The 18,868-nt window shown below is 34.7% G+C and overlaps 1 protein-coding gene across 1 annotated transcript; it reads left to right on the forward strand.

Annotated features, from left to right (window-relative positions):
* The first annotated feature begins 241 nt into the window (after positions 1 to 241).
* Positions 242 to 1,878, forward strand: LOC128042519 (uncharacterized). Its single transcript, XM_052633885.1, has 3 exons — positions 242 to 374; positions 425 to 970; positions 1,202 to 1,878. Exons 1-3 carry the CDS (start codon positions 242 to 244, stop codon positions 1,876 to 1,878), a joined length of 1,356 nt encoding a protein of 451 aa, XP_052489845.1.
* The last annotated feature ends 16,990 nt before the right edge of the window (positions 1,879 to 18,868 follow it).

The raw sequence follows: 18,868 nt of genomic DNA on the forward strand, positions 1-18,868 counted from the left end.
AGTCTTCCTCTGTAGGTAGTATCCAAATTTAGATACGAATGAGACACTGGTTTCAGCTGCTACTGAGACAGGGTCTCAAAGCCGCTCAGCTGGGGACGACGCATTGTCCCAAGCCATGTTGAGAGTGTTGGAGAGGGTCGCTAGACCTCACTCTGGATCTGAGGGTCGTGGGTCGGTAACTGAACGACTCTGATCCAATAGAGCTGAGTTGTTTAGGGGTGTCACTGGAGTCACCCCTAGTATGGTCGAGTATTGGTTGGAGGTCACCGAGAGTATCATGAACGATATCGACTATACTCTTGAGCAGAAGCTTAAAGGTGCAGTCTTTTTGCTTCGCGACGAGGTGTATTCGTGGTGGTTATTGGTTGAGGAGGGTACTCAACCGAATCGTTTGAACTGGAACTTCTTTAAGGCGGCTTTTTAGGGGAAGTATGTGGGGCGAGCTATGTTGATGCTCGTAGGCATGAATTCATGAATCTCACGCAATGTGATAGATCTGTGGTCGAGTATGAGGCTGAGTTTTTGAGGTTGAGCCGCTACGCTCGAGGCATGGTAGCGTCTGAGTATGAGAAATGTGTCTGTTTTGAGGATAACTTGAGGGATAATCTGAGGGTGTTGATTGCTCCACAGAGGGAGCGAGAGTTCTCAGTTCTGGTGGATAAGGCGAAGATCACAGATGAGGTTAGTGGGTGGAGCGCTAAAATAAGGATCGTGAGAGAGGCAAGAATAAGAGAGATTCAGAGCCTTTTTAATTCTGTTCAGAGGCCCAAAAAACGTGCCAGACTTGAGGGGCCTGTTAGAGTGGGGGTTCCTGTTGCTCCTACTAGGATTCAACCATGTGATGATTGTGGTAGGCGCCATCCGAGAGAGTGTTGGAGGAGGTTAGGGGCTTGTTTGAGGTGTGGTTCTTTGGAGCATCATAGTAGAGAGTGTCCACAGCGGGCTGATCAGATGCAAGCTTCAGAACCGGGTTCTGTACATCCTTAGAGGGCAGTTCAGCAGCCACCTAGGGGCCATGGACCGGTTAGGGGCGGTAATGGTATTAGCCGAGGACTAAGAGCACAGGGCAGATGTGCTAGTCAGATTGAGGCAAGGCAACTTGCACTAGTTTATGTTGCTCGATGCTGAGAGTATAGAGACGATCCTGATGTTATCACGGATATGTTCTTTATTTTTAATATACCTTATACTGCTCTGATAGACATAGGTTCTACACATTCCTATGTAGCTAGTACTGTTTCTGAAAACTTGGGGATTTCTATTGAGTGTACTTCTAGTAAGGTTACCGTACTGAGTCTTTTGGGGCAATCTGTTCGAGTAAGTAGAGTTTATAGGAATGTTCCGTTAGAGGTGCAGGGGGTTGTATTTCTGGCAAATCTGATGGAGCTACCGTTTGCGGAGTTTGACTTAATTCTGGGTATGGACTGGTCAGTTGTGCATAGGGTTAGTTTGGATCACACGACTAAGAGGGTCTTTCTGAGGATCATGGATGATAAGGAGGTGGTTGTGATCGGTGAGCATCAAGATTGTTTGTCTAATGTGATCTCCGCTTTTATGGCTGAGAAATGGGTTCGGAAAGGCTGTGAGACATTTATGGCTTTCGTCAGTGTTTCAGTTTCTAGGGACTTTTCTGTCGGGGATATTGGAACTGTGAGGGAACTTACTGATGTCTTTCCTAAGGAGTTAACAGGTTTACCCCTGAATCGGGAAGTTGAGTTTGGTATTGAGCTTCTACCGAGTACAACTCCGATATCCATCGCTCCATACCGTATGGCACCAAAGGAGCTTACAGAGCTTAAGGCTCAATTTCAAGAGCTTCTGGATCATGGTTTCATCTGTCCTAGTGTGTCTCCATGGGGGCACCAGTTTTGTTTGTAAAGAAAAAGGATGGTACCATGAGGGTGTGCATCGAGTACCGACAGTTGAATAAACTGACTGTGAAAAATAAGTATCTACTTCCGAGGATCGACGATTTGTTTGATCAGTTCCGAGGGGCTTCAGTGTTCTCGAAGATAGATCTTCGTTTAGGGTATCATCCACTTAGATTTAAGAAAGTTGATGTTCATAAGGCTGCATTTAGGACTCGTTATAGGCACTATGAGTTCCTAGTTATGCCCTTTGGTTTGACGAATGCTCTGGTTGCATTCATGGATTTGATGAACCGAGTCTTTCAGCCGTATCTGGATCAGTTCATCGTAGTCTTCATCAAAGATATTCTGGTTTACTCTAAGATCGAGGATGAGCACGATGAGCATCTTAGAGTAGTGCTTCAGATACTCCGAGAGAAACAGTTCTATGCTAAGCTGAGCAAGTGTGAGTTTTGGTTGCGAGAGGTAACTTTTCTAGGGCACGTGGTTTCTACTGAGGGGGTCCGAGTGGACCCTAGAAAGATTGAGGCTATGCTGGATTGGAAATAGCCTAAGATCGTATCTGAGATTCGTAATTTTTTGATTGCGGGATATTATCGGTGATTTGTGAAAGGGTTCTCTTTGATTGCAACTCCTTTGACTAAGGTTCTGAGTAAGGGTGTTCCTTTTGTTTGGACTAATGGGCAACAAGCAAGTTTCGAGAAGCTAAGTCTGTTCTAACTCAGGCTCCTATTCTGATACAACCTGAATCTGGTAAAGAGTTTGTGGTCTATAGTGATGCATCGCACGTTGGTTTGGGATATGTACTGATGCAGGATGGTAAGGTTGTGGCTTATGTGACCTGTCAACTTAAGTCCCTCGAGGGGAATTGTCCGATGCATGATCTTGAGCTAGCTGCTATGATTTTTGCGTTAAAGATCTAAAGGCATTATTTGTATGATGAGAGGTGTATTATCTATATTGATCATAAGAGCGTCAGGTACCTCCTCACTTAGAAAGAGTTGAATCTTAGACAGCATTACTGGGTTGAGCTGCTCAAAGATTATGACTGCACGATAGAGTATCATCCTGGTAAGACCAATGTGGTGGCTGATGCACTCAGTCGTAGAGTGATGACTGATTTGAGAGTGATATTCGCCTGTCTTAGTCTGTTTGATGATGGAAGTCTGTTAGCTGAGTTGCAAGTTAAGCCGACTTGGATTGATCAGATTCGAGAAAAGCAGTTAAGGGATGAGCCTTCATTCTGCAGTTCCGTCAGGTTGAGAGTGGCAATACATCTGATTTTGGGTTGAAAAAGGATAGAGTTCTGTGTTTTTGAGTTTGGGTTTGTGTATCGAATGATTTTGATCTGAGGCAGACGATTTTGAGGGAGGCGCATAGTTTCCTTTATGCTATGCATCCCGGTAGTAATAAGATGTACTGGATCTCGGTGAATTGTACTGGTGGCTGGGTTTGAAACGCGAGGTTGCAGATTTTGTTGCTCGTTGTCTGATGTGCCAGCAAGTTAAGGCTAAGCACTAGTTACCTTCAAGTTTGTTACAACCTGTTAAGATTCCATTATGGAAATGAGAATGAGTGACGATGGACTTTGTTAGTGGGTTGCCCTTGACACCCACTAAGAAGGATTCCTTTTGGGTCATCGTGGATCGATTGACCAAGTCCGCTCATTTTATTCCGGTTTGGACGGACTACTCTCTACAGAAGTTAGTGAAGCTCTATATCTCCGAGATTGTAAGACTGCATGGGATTCCTATTTCGATAATTCTAGTAGAGATCCTCGCTTCACTTCTTGGTTCTGGAAAAAATTACATGAGGCTCTAGGTTCGAGATTGGACTTCACTACTACGTTCCATCCTTAGACCGATGGTCAATCTGAGAAGGTGATTTAGATACTGGAGGTTATGCTTCGGACTTGTGTGATAGATTGTCGAGGTAGTTGGGAAGATTTTCTGCCGTTAGCTGAGTTCACCTACAACACCAGTTTCCAGTCTAGCATTCAGATGGCACCTTATGAGGCTTTGTATAGATGTAAGTGTTGTACTCTGCTATGTTGGACTGAGTTGGGTGAGTGACGAATTTTGGGTCTAGAGTTGGTTTCAGAGATCGAAGAGAAGGTTAGACTGGTTTGGGATTGTCTAAAGGTTATTTCTGATAGACAAAAGTCTTATGCGGATCTGAAAAGGAGAGATATCGAGTACTCTATGGGTGACTTTGTTTTTCTTAAGGTTTCTCCGTGGAAGAAAGTTTTTAGATTCGGTCGTAAGGGCAAATTGATCTGTAGGTTTATTGAGCTGTATCGAATTCTAAAGCATGTGGGATCGGTCACTTATCAGTTGAAGCTACCTCTAGAGCTGGATCATATCAATGATGTGTTTCACGTCTCGATGTTGAGGCAGTATCGGTCTGATCTATCTCACGTTGTCTCTGTTGAAGAGATTGATGTTAGATCGGATTTGAATTTTGAGGAGGAGCCAATTCAAATTTTGGATCAAGACATTAAGGTTTTGAGGAGGTAGTTCATCCCGTTGGTTAAGGTTCTGTGGTGGAATCATGGCACTGAGGAAGCCACGTGGGAACTTGAGGACTCGATGCGTCAGCAGCATCCTCATCTGTTCGGATCAGGTAAATTTCGAGGCTAAAATTTCTTTTAGGGGGTAGAGTTGTAACTCCCTGAATAATTTATTTTTGTTTCTGTAAATACTTGACACAAGTGTGTATCTGCTTCAGTGGTTAAGTGTTCTGGGTGTGTGTGTGAGGCCTTGGGTTTAAGTTTCAAATTTGTAAATTTTTTTATTTTTCTAATTCTCGCCTTATCCTTGGTGGGTTGGGTTATAATTTTATCTTTAGTAAACTCATATCAGAATGAGCCTGTTGGTTCGAGTGGTAAGGGGTTGTTGTGTTGGAGGTCCTGTGTTTGAATCTCTGCGTGAGCGAGGGTGATATTTTTAATTTCGGTTGTATGTTAGTGGTTCGGTGGAAGTGAAGTTCTAAAGGAGTTGAGAGTTAGTGGGTTAGTGGGATCTTATGGATGGTGAGAGGTTAGGATAGATTTTATTTTATTTATTTTACTTTGTTTTCAAAATTTCGGTTTCTCTCCCAAATTTCTGGCATTGTTTTGCTTTCCTCCCCTATTCTTTTCTCCTATTATTTTCCTCTTCAATCTGTGCTCTCTCTTTTGTTCTTCCAAATTGCGTACTTCGGTTCACTATGTTCGTACGGCTTGGTAAGTGGTAGTAGTGTGTTTTTGCTTGAGTTTGGGAGAAGTTTCTTTTAAAGCCATTTAGAACGAGTTGTTTTTTTTTATGGTTTTGAATGTGTGATTTTGGGAGGTGCGGAGTTCCTCTCTTGCAGAATCGTAGGCTGAATTGTTCATGAAATTGAGTAAGTATTGAACACTCAAATTTCACCATTTTCAGTTTTGTTATTCCGATTTAATTGAGAATTTAGACTGATTTTGGAAGTTGTTATGTCGATTTTAGATTCTGGTGGTCTTGAGAGTGATTTCGTATCAAAATCATACCAGGTGTGTTCCCAAAACGCAAAAAATCGAGCTTCGACAAAAGCCAAAAACCATTCTGTCGACCCCATACGGGTGTGTAATCGGCCGTGTGGTTGGCCGTGTACAAGACACGACCATGTGTTTGACGAGGGCATGGTCGTGTGCAAGACACGGCCATGTGGTGGTATGGGTATGGCCGTGTAGGCTACACGAGCTAGGCCAAGTAGGGCGTGTTGGCCCTCACGAGCATGCCACATAGGCGTATGGGTTTTGGGCCAGGCTGTATGGGCCACACGGGCAAGGCCAAACTGGGCGTGTGGGCCCACACTGGCAAGCCACACATGCATGTGGGCAGATAATTCTAAAATTTTTCCCACGGTCACATTGTTCATTCTGATCGACTGTGGGTCTACCTAGGGTCGGTAAGGGCTAACCAAACCCTAAATTACGTGATATGATATTTTGATAGTTTTCCTTGTGTAGAATACTAATATGTATATCTGTTTGGTTAAATATTTATATGTGATCTGTATATGAGCATGTAAAGCATGATGCTACTGTATCTGTGACTGGGGGTGTTGTCTATGTGAAGGAACTGTGTTGTACGACGACCTTTCGCCTATATTCTGGTAGCTTGACTTCACATTATCTGCTATGTGTTGTATCGACACTATATGGTGTGTAGGGATGGGTGGGTGTTTTTAACCCCACATGGTGTGATGGGATGGTCGGAGTTGGTGTGTTGAGGATGGGGGGTAGGATTCTGTATATCTATTATCTGTATCTGAAATGGACATGAGTCCGAATCTGTATCTGACTATTTCCTCTATATGCATTGCATGTCTATTTCTGTTGGGTTACACTTTGAGTTTACGAAAACTCACATATGTTTGTTTGTTCTGTTTAGGTAATCCACAGACTTAGGCGGATCAGTGTGACGGAGCCTCACGGTGACCACGAATTCATGAAATTGTTTAAATTATGGTTTTTATTTAAATTAAGGATTATTTCTGGGAATTTTGTAATAATTGGACTTTTTGGACTGTTTGAATTTTTATTTTGGTTTTGGATGCGTTTTAACTCTGACTGCCACGTTTGACTAAAATCGCGGTTTTAAAAAAAATAAAGGATTTTTTGAATACACGAACTGGATTTCCAGAATACAACGTTTCCTAAGAATTTCACTGTAGAATATGTTTTGGCAGATGAATTAATGAAACAACTCTTTCAGTATTGGATATAATATTTGGATGATTTAACGAACAACCATAAGTTATCAAAATGACTTTGGTTTCAAAACCTATCATCGTAACATCACCAGATTCGGTCATAATGTCTAGGCTGGGTTTGGGGTGTTACACCATTTATTTGCCAAAATTTTAAACTATAAACCGTCTTTTATGAATTTCTTCAAATGAAGAAACTCTAAAAAGGTTCGGAAAATAGTGAAGAATTGAGACTTATTTAGAGGGTAAAATTGAGCTATTTAAGATTTTTTTAGTTAATGTGAAATTAAAATTAACTTTTTAATTTCTTAAAATGTATCTAAAAGTATGTATCTTTTTATTTTATTAATTTATTTGAAAATTAAAAAAATTCTATTAAGAATAAATGACATAATAGTTTTTTTATTTAAGAAAAAAGAAGGGATGTTTATCAAAAATTTTTAAACTAAAGAAAAACAAAATAAAACCTCAGCATTTGGCTTATTGGTCAAGGGTGTTTACCATATCTCAAAGGTTGTGGGATCAATCTGCAGGTTATGCTTGTGTGGTAATTTAAATGATTGCATCTATTGTATCAAAATAAAAGATAAATGGAGGTAATTATAGTAATTATTTATTGGCTAAAACATGTTTTAAGTTTTTATATTATTTGTATATTTGAAATTTAGTCTCCTACTTTTTATTTCAAAGAATTTAGTACATTACTTTCTGAATTTAAAAGTACAAGTCTAATTGTCAACACAATGTGAAAAGGATCAATTAGTAACCAAACTTTAAAATGTTTGAACAAAATTGTAAAAGGATCAAATTACACAATGTGAAAACATTGAGGGTAAATTTTTTTAGATTCAATACTATATTGAAGCAATGTATAAATGTTTGAGGGTTAAATATGCTATTATACTAATTTTAAAAGCTTAGACATTGCCATTTAAGTACCAATGACCAATAAAGAAAAAATCAAATAGTTGAGTGACCATTTTGTAACTTTTCATCGTTAGGTGAGAAAAAAGAAGGAAGCTTAAATATGCCAAAGGTCCTTGTACCTCTTTTAAAATCTAAAATTTAGTCCCTATATTTTAATTGTGAGACATTGAGTTCTTATACTTTTTTATTTGAAATTCTTGGCCTCTCTGTTACTTTTTACCATTAGAATGGTTGGTTTGACTGTTATAAAAAAGATAATTTTTTTTATATTATTTGTACATTTGAAATTTAGTCTCTTACTTTTTATTTCAAAGAATTTAGTACTTTACTTTTGAATTTAAAACACAAGTCCAATTGTTAACACAATGTGAAAAGGATCAATTAGTAACCAAATTGTAATAATGTTTGAACAAAACTGTAAAAAAAGGATCAAATTACATACTGTGAAAACACTAAGGGGTAATTTTTTTAGAATCAATACTATATTGATGCAATGTACAAATGTTTAAGGGTTAAATACGGTATTATGCTAACTTTAAAAGCTGAAACTTAGCCATTTCACGACCGATGACCACAAAAGAAAAAATCAAATAGTTGAAAGACCATTTTGTAACCTTTCATCGTTGGGTGAGAAAAAAAAAAGGAAGTTTAATATGCTAAAGGTCATTGTATTCTTTTAAAATCTAAATTTTAGCCCCTATACTTTAATTTTGAGACATTGAGTTCTTATGCTGTTTTATTTGAAATTCTTGGCCTCTCCGTAACCTTTTACTATTAGAATGGTTGGTTTGACTGTTATAAAAAAGATAAAATAACTCTTCTAGCCCTCATCTTTACATTTTTGTGTTAGTTTGGTCCTTACTCTTTAAAAGTACATAAACAATTACAAAAAAAAGGGTTTAAAAGTTAAATATTGTCTTTGTATTTTCAATAAAAATATAAAATTTTAAAAATTGTGAAAATTTAAAAACTCATTAAAATTAAAATACAAAAATAAATTTCAATAATTTAAAAATATATAAAAATTTTAAAAATTAGTTTTTTTACTTAGACGTCATGGCCCGGGCCCAAAAAATGTTCAAGCTCAGTCCATTTTTAGCTTGGCTCAGCTCACTCAAAAAGCTTTTTCACTATTCAAAAAGTTAATAAAATGTTAAAAAATATTATTATATTAACATTTTATAGTTAAATTTAGTTTAAAATATTTTTTATTCTTTAAAGGTCGGCTTGGCTTGAGACATAAAAAATCTTATCCATGCTCGACCCAAGTTCGGCTAGGCCTATCTTTTTTTTTGAATATCGCCCTTTTTTTTTTGAATATTTCCTTCCCAAAATTTTACTCCTCCCATTTATCCCCCCCCTTAAATTTTCTCTTTCAACCTTTAAAACTTTTTATTTTCGCCTTAAACTTTTACTTCTCACCCTTTACCCCTAAATCAAAAATTAAAATCATCCAAAAAAAATCCTAAACCTAAATAATAATTTTATTTATATCTACTATTTATATTATTAAATTAAATTCCACATTTTGTACTATTTATATTATTGAATTATTTTATCATATTGAATATTTATAAATTTTTGCTAAAATTGAATTATTGATGATGTCATAAAATATTCAGTATTAAAATTTTATGTTGGTATCAATTTCACATTTTATCTTTAAGATAATTTTATTAAAAAATCACATTTTTACATTTAATATATTTTTAATTTCAAAATAAATAGTGACAAGAATCATAAGATAATTGAAGCAACTAAGCAAGCAAATAAGTTAACCCGTATATAAAAGATTAATAAATAAATTATAAGGAGATTAAAGTTAATAACAAATTTGATTACGATGAGAAAATTTGATTACAGTGGATGACAGTGATTACAAGGGCCTAAAATATATATTTTTAATTTAACTCGAACAAATATATTTGATTCGGTTCGATTCGAATTCCATCTCACTCGACTCGATTCGAGAAAATTTCAAATCGAGTTGGGATGATAAAATATGATTCGTCAACTCGATTATCTCAAAATTTTTTAATTCGATTCGATTCGTTTCGATCGAACACTCACCCCTAATTTCTAAGTCATTTGCCATTATAAATCTTCAAGAAAAACACCCAAAAACTCTATAGATTTCATCATCATCTTCAAACGTGGGTTTTTCAGATTTTTGTCAAAACTCGTTCATTCTTCCGTGAAAGGTAATCATTCATGTCACCATTGATTTTTAATGTTATTTTGACTCTAAAATTGAATCGTTAGCCTTCGAATCACATATTTTAAATAAAAGCCGAAAATCGAACCATTAATGGTGGATTTTGGGATTTTGCATAAAAACTTGGTTTCAAAGTGTTTTTCAACTCGTTTTAGCATGATCAAATGGTTTTCAAACTTATCCTAAAGTTTTGTTAATTTTACGAAAAGTGCGTAAAAGATGTTGGAAAATGTCGATACCAAGAATTGAGTAGATTTGTCTAGATTGAAGGTTGCGAATTAGGCATAGATGAATAATTAGTTGAACGGAATTGATTTAAAGTAAAAAGGTTGAGTATAGATTGAGATATTACTATATAAACTTTGTTATGTTAATAGTTTAAGTTACATGGGAACTTAGCTTAAAGCTTGTGTTTTAGTTAGTTTGAATGAATATTTGGTTGATATTTTACTGTGGTTATTATGTGAATATATGTGTTAAGCTTTAGATTCATTAGAGCTTTCTACGAGCTAGAGAAACGTTAGTTAAGCTTTTGGTTTTTGACAAAAGCGGAAAGTGGTGAGTGTATAGAATTGCTACTCGTAAACACGAGTCGTGTGATAGTTGGGAATTTAGATGTAGCCTAAACCCCTACTTTAAATTCCGAGTGTAAGTATTCTTGAACTATACTTGTCTTGTGGTTATGTAATATAAATGATATGTGATATATGGATATGGTGCTTAATGTGTAAAGTGCAAATATATACATGCAATAAATTTGTAATATACATGTTATATGACTATGCTATTTTTTTGCAAAAGATGCTAATATGTAGTGTTGGTGTACAGATAATCGGTAAGTAATATGTGATGCTTTTCGGATATCTTGGCCTTGTGAACTTGAAACCATTGGATATAGTTGGCATGCCATAGGATTGTGGGTAATCAGTTATATGTATAAAGGTTTTAGGTGTTGAGGCCTTGGGACATGGTTGGAGGGATAAGGGAATGAGAGCTAAGCTCCATTCAACAAGACAAGTGAGGGGAAATAAGGAGAGTTTTAGCTATATGCTTTAGTTTTGGGACATGTGTGACTTTACAAGTTTATGTGGTGTAAGGAGATCCATGTATCTGATGTGTGATGATAGAGTTTACTAAATGTTTCATAGTCCAAGTGTCATCTTATCTTGTTCATCTTATCTTATATTATTTGGTCGTGTGGAATATGTTCTATGCTTGAATGATTATGTATATGTGCTATGAAAAGACTCATAGACTATGCATGTTTAAATATTAGATGATGCTAGACTTAAGATTGTACTATTGTGAATAAATGATAGGTTGTGTTACACGATAGCATGTTTATGTTACGGTTATCCTTGCATTCATTGAGCTTGCAAAAGCTCATACCCTCAATTCAACTTTTGCAGATTAGTGTCGTCATGCTGTGGACGGTGTGGTTTCAAAGGGAGTGATCCAAGAAAGTCTGAACATTCTTCGTAGATGCTTATTTATTCTTATTTATTTTAGGGAAATTGGCAATGTGGTAGAACTTATTTGAGTTGTTGGTTTTTGGACATTTGAGCTTGCTTATGTGAACTTCATGTTACTAAAATATTAGAATACTTAGTCAATGATGTTAGCATGATGACAGTTGTTTGGACTCGATTTTGGTGTTTTATGCTATCGATTAAGCTGTATGAATGATTATTGAACTTAGTACTTGATGCATGTTGTTTAGGAACTAGGTGAGATGAGTTAAATGCATTACTACGTTGTAAATTTACCTTTAGTAGCAGAGGCATCGATATTGGGCCTTAAAAATCGATACCTTTGTAAACTAAATCGTACAGGAAATAGAATAGAGATTTGGTATCGATACCTTTTTTTGAGTATCGATACTAGGGGAAGAAATATCGATACTTGGTTCGGAGGTACCGATAATTTTTGACAGATGGGTTTTTACAAATCGAGAAACAGAATGCTCAATTGGTATCATTTTTTCCTAGTGGTATCGATACCACTACAGGAAAATATCAATACCTGAATACCAGTATTGATACCTACGGACATCTTTGTGAAATTTTGCTACTTGACCATTATGCATGACTCTAGCTGTTTGTGTGATCGATTAACCAAATATTTGCATGTAATAATGATAATGAATCATTTGAACGTAGTAAAACTTGATCGACTTAACAATAGATGTTCGAATTATTGAATCTAAGCTTTCTATTTAATGTAGGTGAGAAAAGACGGTGGTGTGGCATCCCATATTCGGGCCTGGTGACCAAACCGGGTATAGGGTGTTACATTAGACCTCCAACATGTCCCTACATCACTCAATCACACGTTAGACCTCCCAATGGCACTATTGGCCAATTTGGGTCACAAAATGGGCAAAAATGAGACATTTCCACTTATTAACTGAAAATATAAAAATAATGAAGAATTACACTAAAGACACTATTTTGCTCAAGAAAAAGCTCCTTAAGTGTGCCAGAAGAGCCTAATTTGTCACATCAATTTGTGGCAGATCAACTCCCCCACACTTAAGTCTATGCTTGTCCTTAAGCAAACACACAAACATGCAAAAAGATGACTCTTGAACAATGAATTTATTTGACTATTGGTGAATGGGTGTGCACTATGTATCAAGTCCTTTTATTGTATAACTCAAAATTGATGCATTGCAAACTCATAACTTTGAGATCAAATGGTCTTAGTTAAAAAAAGTTACAGAGTAAACAGAAGTAGAGGTAGTTTATGGAAATGAATTTTTATACATTAATCCATCTCAATAAGATAATAATATATGATGTATCTATGCATGAAAGAAACCAACGTATTCATTTACAACAAGTTTCCACAAGTTCCAGTTTGTAGGAGGAGACGCTAAGGTCACATAGGGCTTAGTGGCTTGTAACGTTTTAAGACTTAGGTTGGTATGGATTCAAAGAAAGGTCATCTCAAAATGGTTCAAGCACTATGAATAGTATAGCACAAGAAATTTTTCCCAATTTCCCCCCAAATGTGATCGTTTCATCTTACTGCCTTATTTCCCCTTATCTCATCTTCCTTATTTCTCCAATAATGTGGAAAAAGTAGGTCAATTTTAGCTCGTTTTTGTGTACTATGATTTTGAGACATTAAAGTTATGCTCTTCTCTTTTTCTTATTCTAAGCACACTACACCAAAATAGGCTTTTAGCGGTGCTTTTTTAGGCCTTTAGCGGTGCTTTTTAGCACCGCTATAAGCATTAGCAGTGCTTTGAGAAGCGCCGCAAAAAACACCGCTAAAGACCATGACCTTTAGCGGCGCTTTTCCCACAAACGCCGCTAAAGACCACGACCTTTAGCGGCGCTTTTCCCACAAACGCCGCTAAAGACCACAATCTATAGCAGCGCTTTTCCCACAAACGCCGCTAAAGACCACGATCTATAGCGGTGCTTTTCCCACAAACGCTGCTAAAGACCACGATCTATAGCGGCGCTTATTCCACAAACGCCGCTAAAGACCACGACCTTTAACGGCGCTTTTCCCGCAAACGCCGCTAAAGAACAAACCTTTAGCGACGCTTCTAGCAAAAACGCCACTAAAAACATAATCTTTAAAAAAAATTATTTTAATCAAATAATATTTATTTTTATGATAAATATTATATTATGTTTTATTTTTAAATTTAAACTTTAAATATAATTTTTAAGGATAAATAAAAATATTATTTAAATTAAATTTTCTATGAAAATTTTAACTTTAAAACTAAATATAAAAATTAATAAATTTAGTTTTAGAATTTAAAATAATAAATTAATAACACAATTAAAATCTAAAAGTTAGAACTCAAATTGTCGTAAATATTAAAGTAAAATAAAATTTAGAATCAAAACTAAAATAAACAATGGAAAGATAACTCAAATGTAGGTTTTGCTACAAGTTACAGAACAATAACGAAAAATTAAACACCACACATAAAATTTATCAAACTAGTTAAGAAATACATGGTGTGACCATGCAAGATAAATACAATAGAATCATAGGGTAATTTTGCATAAATATCTTGAGTACCAAGAACAATTTGTCACAAAATTATAAAACATGATAAAAAAAAGAACAGTAGAGACATGTTATTTGTTACTTTTGTTTTGCTTCCAAGGCTTCCTCACCGCCTTCATCTTGGCAATGAATCATCTTCATCATCCCTGCTTAAGAAAACAAAGAACCTATTGTTAAACAATTTATAACTTGAAAAAGAAAAGAACCATGTTACTCGGACTTAGGTATGAGTGTTAGGTGTCAGTATAAAGACATGTCAAATATGGGTATGAAGGCATGTCTGAGATGAGTATGTTCAATTTTTTCCTTATGTGTACTCTTCTCACTACCCGTGCTATGATTTCTCTCATACTCCCTCTCCACTTTCTCAACTTCCTTTTCAGCCCGTGGTCTCCTCAACCTCTTTGCCCTGGGGGAAGGAGAACGTGAACTAGCATGTTTTGGAGACTTCGTATGGCTAGAACGATTCTCTCTTTCCAAAGAATGATCCCTGTGAGACCTCCTGTGTCGAGAAGGAGACTTATATACTAAATGATGCCAGTATCAAGCAATTTCAGCTTCCCACAACAAGGAAACAGTTTGAATTATTACCTTATTGTGGAAAAATGAAGCAGGCGGGCAAATTTCTGGCTCTAACATTAGTACACTGAAACAATAAACTTTAATACACAATGGTGACTATAGGATGGACCTCTGAACTCCCTAAAATTTTATGCATTATGTTAATGAAAAATGGCAGTATGATGTGCTACTTGCTTTACTTGTGCAAGTTCAGCGAACAATATATGCATGATATTAAACAGGTGAATAGATCAATGCATAAGCTCCAATATGCAAGGCAGTTACTGTCCAAACCACAATACAGAACATACAGAGATAACAACTAATTATTCCACAAACTTGCAAAACTCCCAAAGCACAATGCAAAAAAAAAACAAGTCTACAACTAAATCATAAAAAAAAGCTACCTTCATTTGCTTGCACAGGAGGGCTCCGATTCCATGAGGAAGAACTACCAGCCACGATTCGTTTAGATAGGTAAGGTAGAATCTCAGACAGAACAATCTCCGCAGCTGCGTCCACATCCTTAGAGTTCTCGAGAGCAACAACTTTTAGAATTCGTGAATCAACATGCGCAGTAGGTGTAAGAAAATATACTTGCACTGCATGTTTGTTACATTTCTTTTTCCAAATCACCACGCTTTATGTTATACACATACATAAATCAATTACAGCATGGGATTAAAAATGGGTAAAAAGAAATACCTGCGGGAAAATATCCATCAAGCATTTATAAACCTTTTTAAACCTCATAGTGGAAAGCTATTAACCTACAAATAAAGTAACAAAAATTTACATGAAATCTGTAATCAAAGTAAAATACGATGAAGGAAGTATTCACGATGAGAACCATAATTTTAATCACGTTAATCAAATGTAAAACTATAAAAGATTAATTTTAACAATGAATTAAGGAATAAATGTTTAAAAATATTACATGCAAAATGACCGATCAATTGATAGAATTCCTTCCAATTAGTAATGGAGAAAAACAAATGAGGAGATATGATTAATAGAAAAGCTAATTTTGTATTAAAGAAAAAAAAAGAAACTTTCTTATTTTCATGCAACACAATTTGATAGCTCTATAGAAATTATAACTGCTTTGCACACAATTCTGATAATAGGTTCACGTATTTTCATGCAAATTTAAACTATTTGAAGAATGAGAGAATTAAAATATGCACAAATGATAAGATAAAGAGCATAAAATGTACAATCCATGCTTGACGTTTGCTGCACCACTGATTTTCTTTTTCTTTTCTTAATAAAATTTCATCCTTACCATAACATCAGTTACTCCTATAATCTAAACAATTCATCCTCATATATCTTTGTAGAATGGGATATACATTAACTTCATCATGATTCGGGTCAGTCGTTCAGACTCGAAAATTTATTCAAAAAGTGAAAGATTTTATATAAAAAAATATAATCTAAATTAAACTTGAACTAGATTTTAAGTCCATTTTTTAATCAGATCTGAACATAAAAAACAGACTTAAAATTATATATTGACTCGACTCAAATTCGATCCCAACCACGATCAAGTTTAGACAAAAGAAATACGATGCAAAAGGAAATTTTTATATTAAATAAAATTAAGGTATCACGGGGCCTCTTGCAACTTGGCAAATTACCACTAAAAAAGGGATACAACCTGTACAGATACTGTTGTTTAGAACTTCTTCAGCAGCTACCTCGATTCTGTTGGACAATCCGGCACCGTTTCTAAGAAAATGAAATTTTTATTGGTGTAGCTACCAAATTTTATAGAAGATTATGTATTATTGAGTTGGCTACATTGTCATTGACTGACCTCACCTTTAAAGGGATCGAAGATAGAGTGCCATTTTGACAAATAATATATTAGCAACATGATAATATTGAAAATAAAAACAAAGCTACGTGTCACATTTTATATGGTAAAGCATAGCATGAAAAATGATTGATGATTAATGATTAAATATGACTTAGACCTAGCCAGATCAAAAAGATAATTAGCAAATTGAACCCTAGTAACCTAATTATCAACAAAATCAAACAGGCTACAGCAAATCTTCAAATTGAAGTACTTAAGATCCTTTGTTCATAAAAATCTATCACGCCCTCTAATTTTCAATAACTCCATCCACTAATATCAAAATAGAAGAGGCGGTAATCCTCACTATCAAACTTTTAAGTTCTGTTGACATATAAAATCCAGTAAACAACTAAAAATAAAACCAGAACTCAAGCTGAAAATATTGCATCCGCAAGCTTTATTGAAATTGAAGCACTTCACCACTAGAAAATGAAAGTAAATGAATAAACTTAAAAGGTATACTAAGAAACTTACCTCATACATGTACAAGTCAGACATGCCTTCCAGATCCTTAACCACCAGTAAACACAAATCCAATATTTTGATTCGATGTCATGTCGATGAATCATTTTAAAATAGAAAATAAGTAAAGATCTCCAACAAGAGTGTTAAATACTGCCTTGTATCTTCTTCTTTTTTCCCTTTTAACAATTCTGTATCAAATTCATCATGCATCACTTGGAGACTATACAGCTAAAATAACCACAAAAACATAAGAAGAAAATAATAGAGACTAACCTCAATTGCCAACACTCCAGCTTTTCAATTCCAGTCTCTCCTTGAAGAAAACCCAAACTTTACACTAAAAAATAAAAAAAATATTACAAAGATTGACAACTCTTCCGACTTCGCCAATGCTAAACCCTAATCTGGAAACACCTGATACTTCAATGATTCTTTTACTCGTAAGCAGATTGGAGAGGGTAAGATCCGACGAGGTCGCTCTTAACGCCGTGGAGACCGAATCGCAGCGCGCCGTTCTGGGCTCCTCGAATTTCATGCCGAATGGTCTTTGGTGCCTCCATTTTCCTTTTCTTCTTTTCTTTTTGAATTAATCGCTTCTTGTTAAATTTTTCTTTTGGGATTTTTTTTATAATGTCGCAGAGAGGGAGGGAGGGAGAGAAAGCAAGACAGACGACGTGTTTGCAAAGTGAAGAGTTTTAAGGGGAAAATTAGGGGTTTGACGGGGGGAATTTTGGGATAAAATGGCGGGATTTTTTTAAAGTAATATTATTCTTTGCGGCTTTTATTATAAAAACGCCGCTATTTCTTATCTTTTGCGGTGTTTTTTGAAAAACGCCGCAAAAATTCATTTCATTTTGAATAAAACGACGTCGTTTTGCTCTGCTAAAAATCTCTTATTTTGTCAATTAAAAATTATTAGTTAAGTGATTTTATAAAACATTTATTATTACTATTTTTTTATAAATTAGATTTTTATAAAAAAACCAAGTTATTAAGTTAGAAAACAAATATCGTATATTTTGCTAGATATAATTAAATTTAAATATAAAATAATTTTATTGTTTTTAAACAATGAAATGGGTGATTCGAGTAAAACGAGCTTGAAGTTAGAAAAGTTTTTAAAATATGTATTAATTTGTCTATGTTTAAAATTTTAATAAATGAAAATATATATAATTAATATATATTAAATTAATAATAATCTGAGTGGTCTAAAATAGATTTGAGTTAGCTATATAAAATAAAGACAAAATTTAGGTAAAAATTAAGACTCGTATTTCAAGTTAAGCTAGACTTGAACAAATATAATGTATGTTAATAGAATACATAGGTCCGACAAAACGCAACCCATGATCTCTTCAAGTTAGGTTTTAGTTAAAATTAATTTTAATAGAGTTAATTACACCATGCATCCCTAAACTATAATTTTCATTTTAAATTGGTTCCCAAGTCTTTAAAATATTCTAATTACATCCTTAAACTAACGAGGTTATATCAATATGGTCCCTCCATTACTAAAATCATTAATTTAATAATTAAATGAGACGTCAAGTCTTAAGTGGCATTGTTTAAAATGAAATTTTTAAAATATATTGTAAAAACATATTAAAAAAGGAAATCCACGGAGCGAATAAGAATGAAAATTAACCTTGTACTTATTAAAACATTGTGAAACTATTTAATGTCAAATTCTTTGAAAATATTTAAAACTCAGATTATTGTTTTATTATTCCTCAACAAATATAATGCAGCTTTAATGGTTTTAAATACACCAAAACGATTTTGAAGAACCAAATCTTCACACGATTTTAAAGAACCAAATTAATATTATCTATTTTACAATTAGGAAGCACTAGTTAATCTAAACCCTAAACTATAAACCTAAACCCTAAAACCCTTAACACATAACCTCTAAACCTTAAACCCCAACCTTTAAACCATAAACCATAAATCATAACCCCTAAACCCATAATCCATAAACCTTAAAATAGTAACTCCTAAACTTTAAACTCTAAACCATATACCCTAATCCAAAAACCTTAAACTATAGTGATAATTAATTCAATATTTTAAAATTAATACTATCTCTTTTACGATTATATAAGAAATTATTTAATATGTAAATTAAAAACACTCAAGAATGTACCCAAAAACTTTAACAAATAGTATTTTAATTTTTCCATTTTAACAAATATTTTTCTATGTTTT

Source organism: Gossypium raimondii, chromosome 7 (genome assembly GCF_025698545.1).
Source record: "Gossypium raimondii isolate GPD5lz chromosome 7, ASM2569854v1, whole genome shotgun sequence".
Lineage (NCBI taxonomy): Eukaryota > Viridiplantae > Streptophyta > Magnoliopsida > Malvales > Malvaceae > Gossypium > Gossypium raimondii.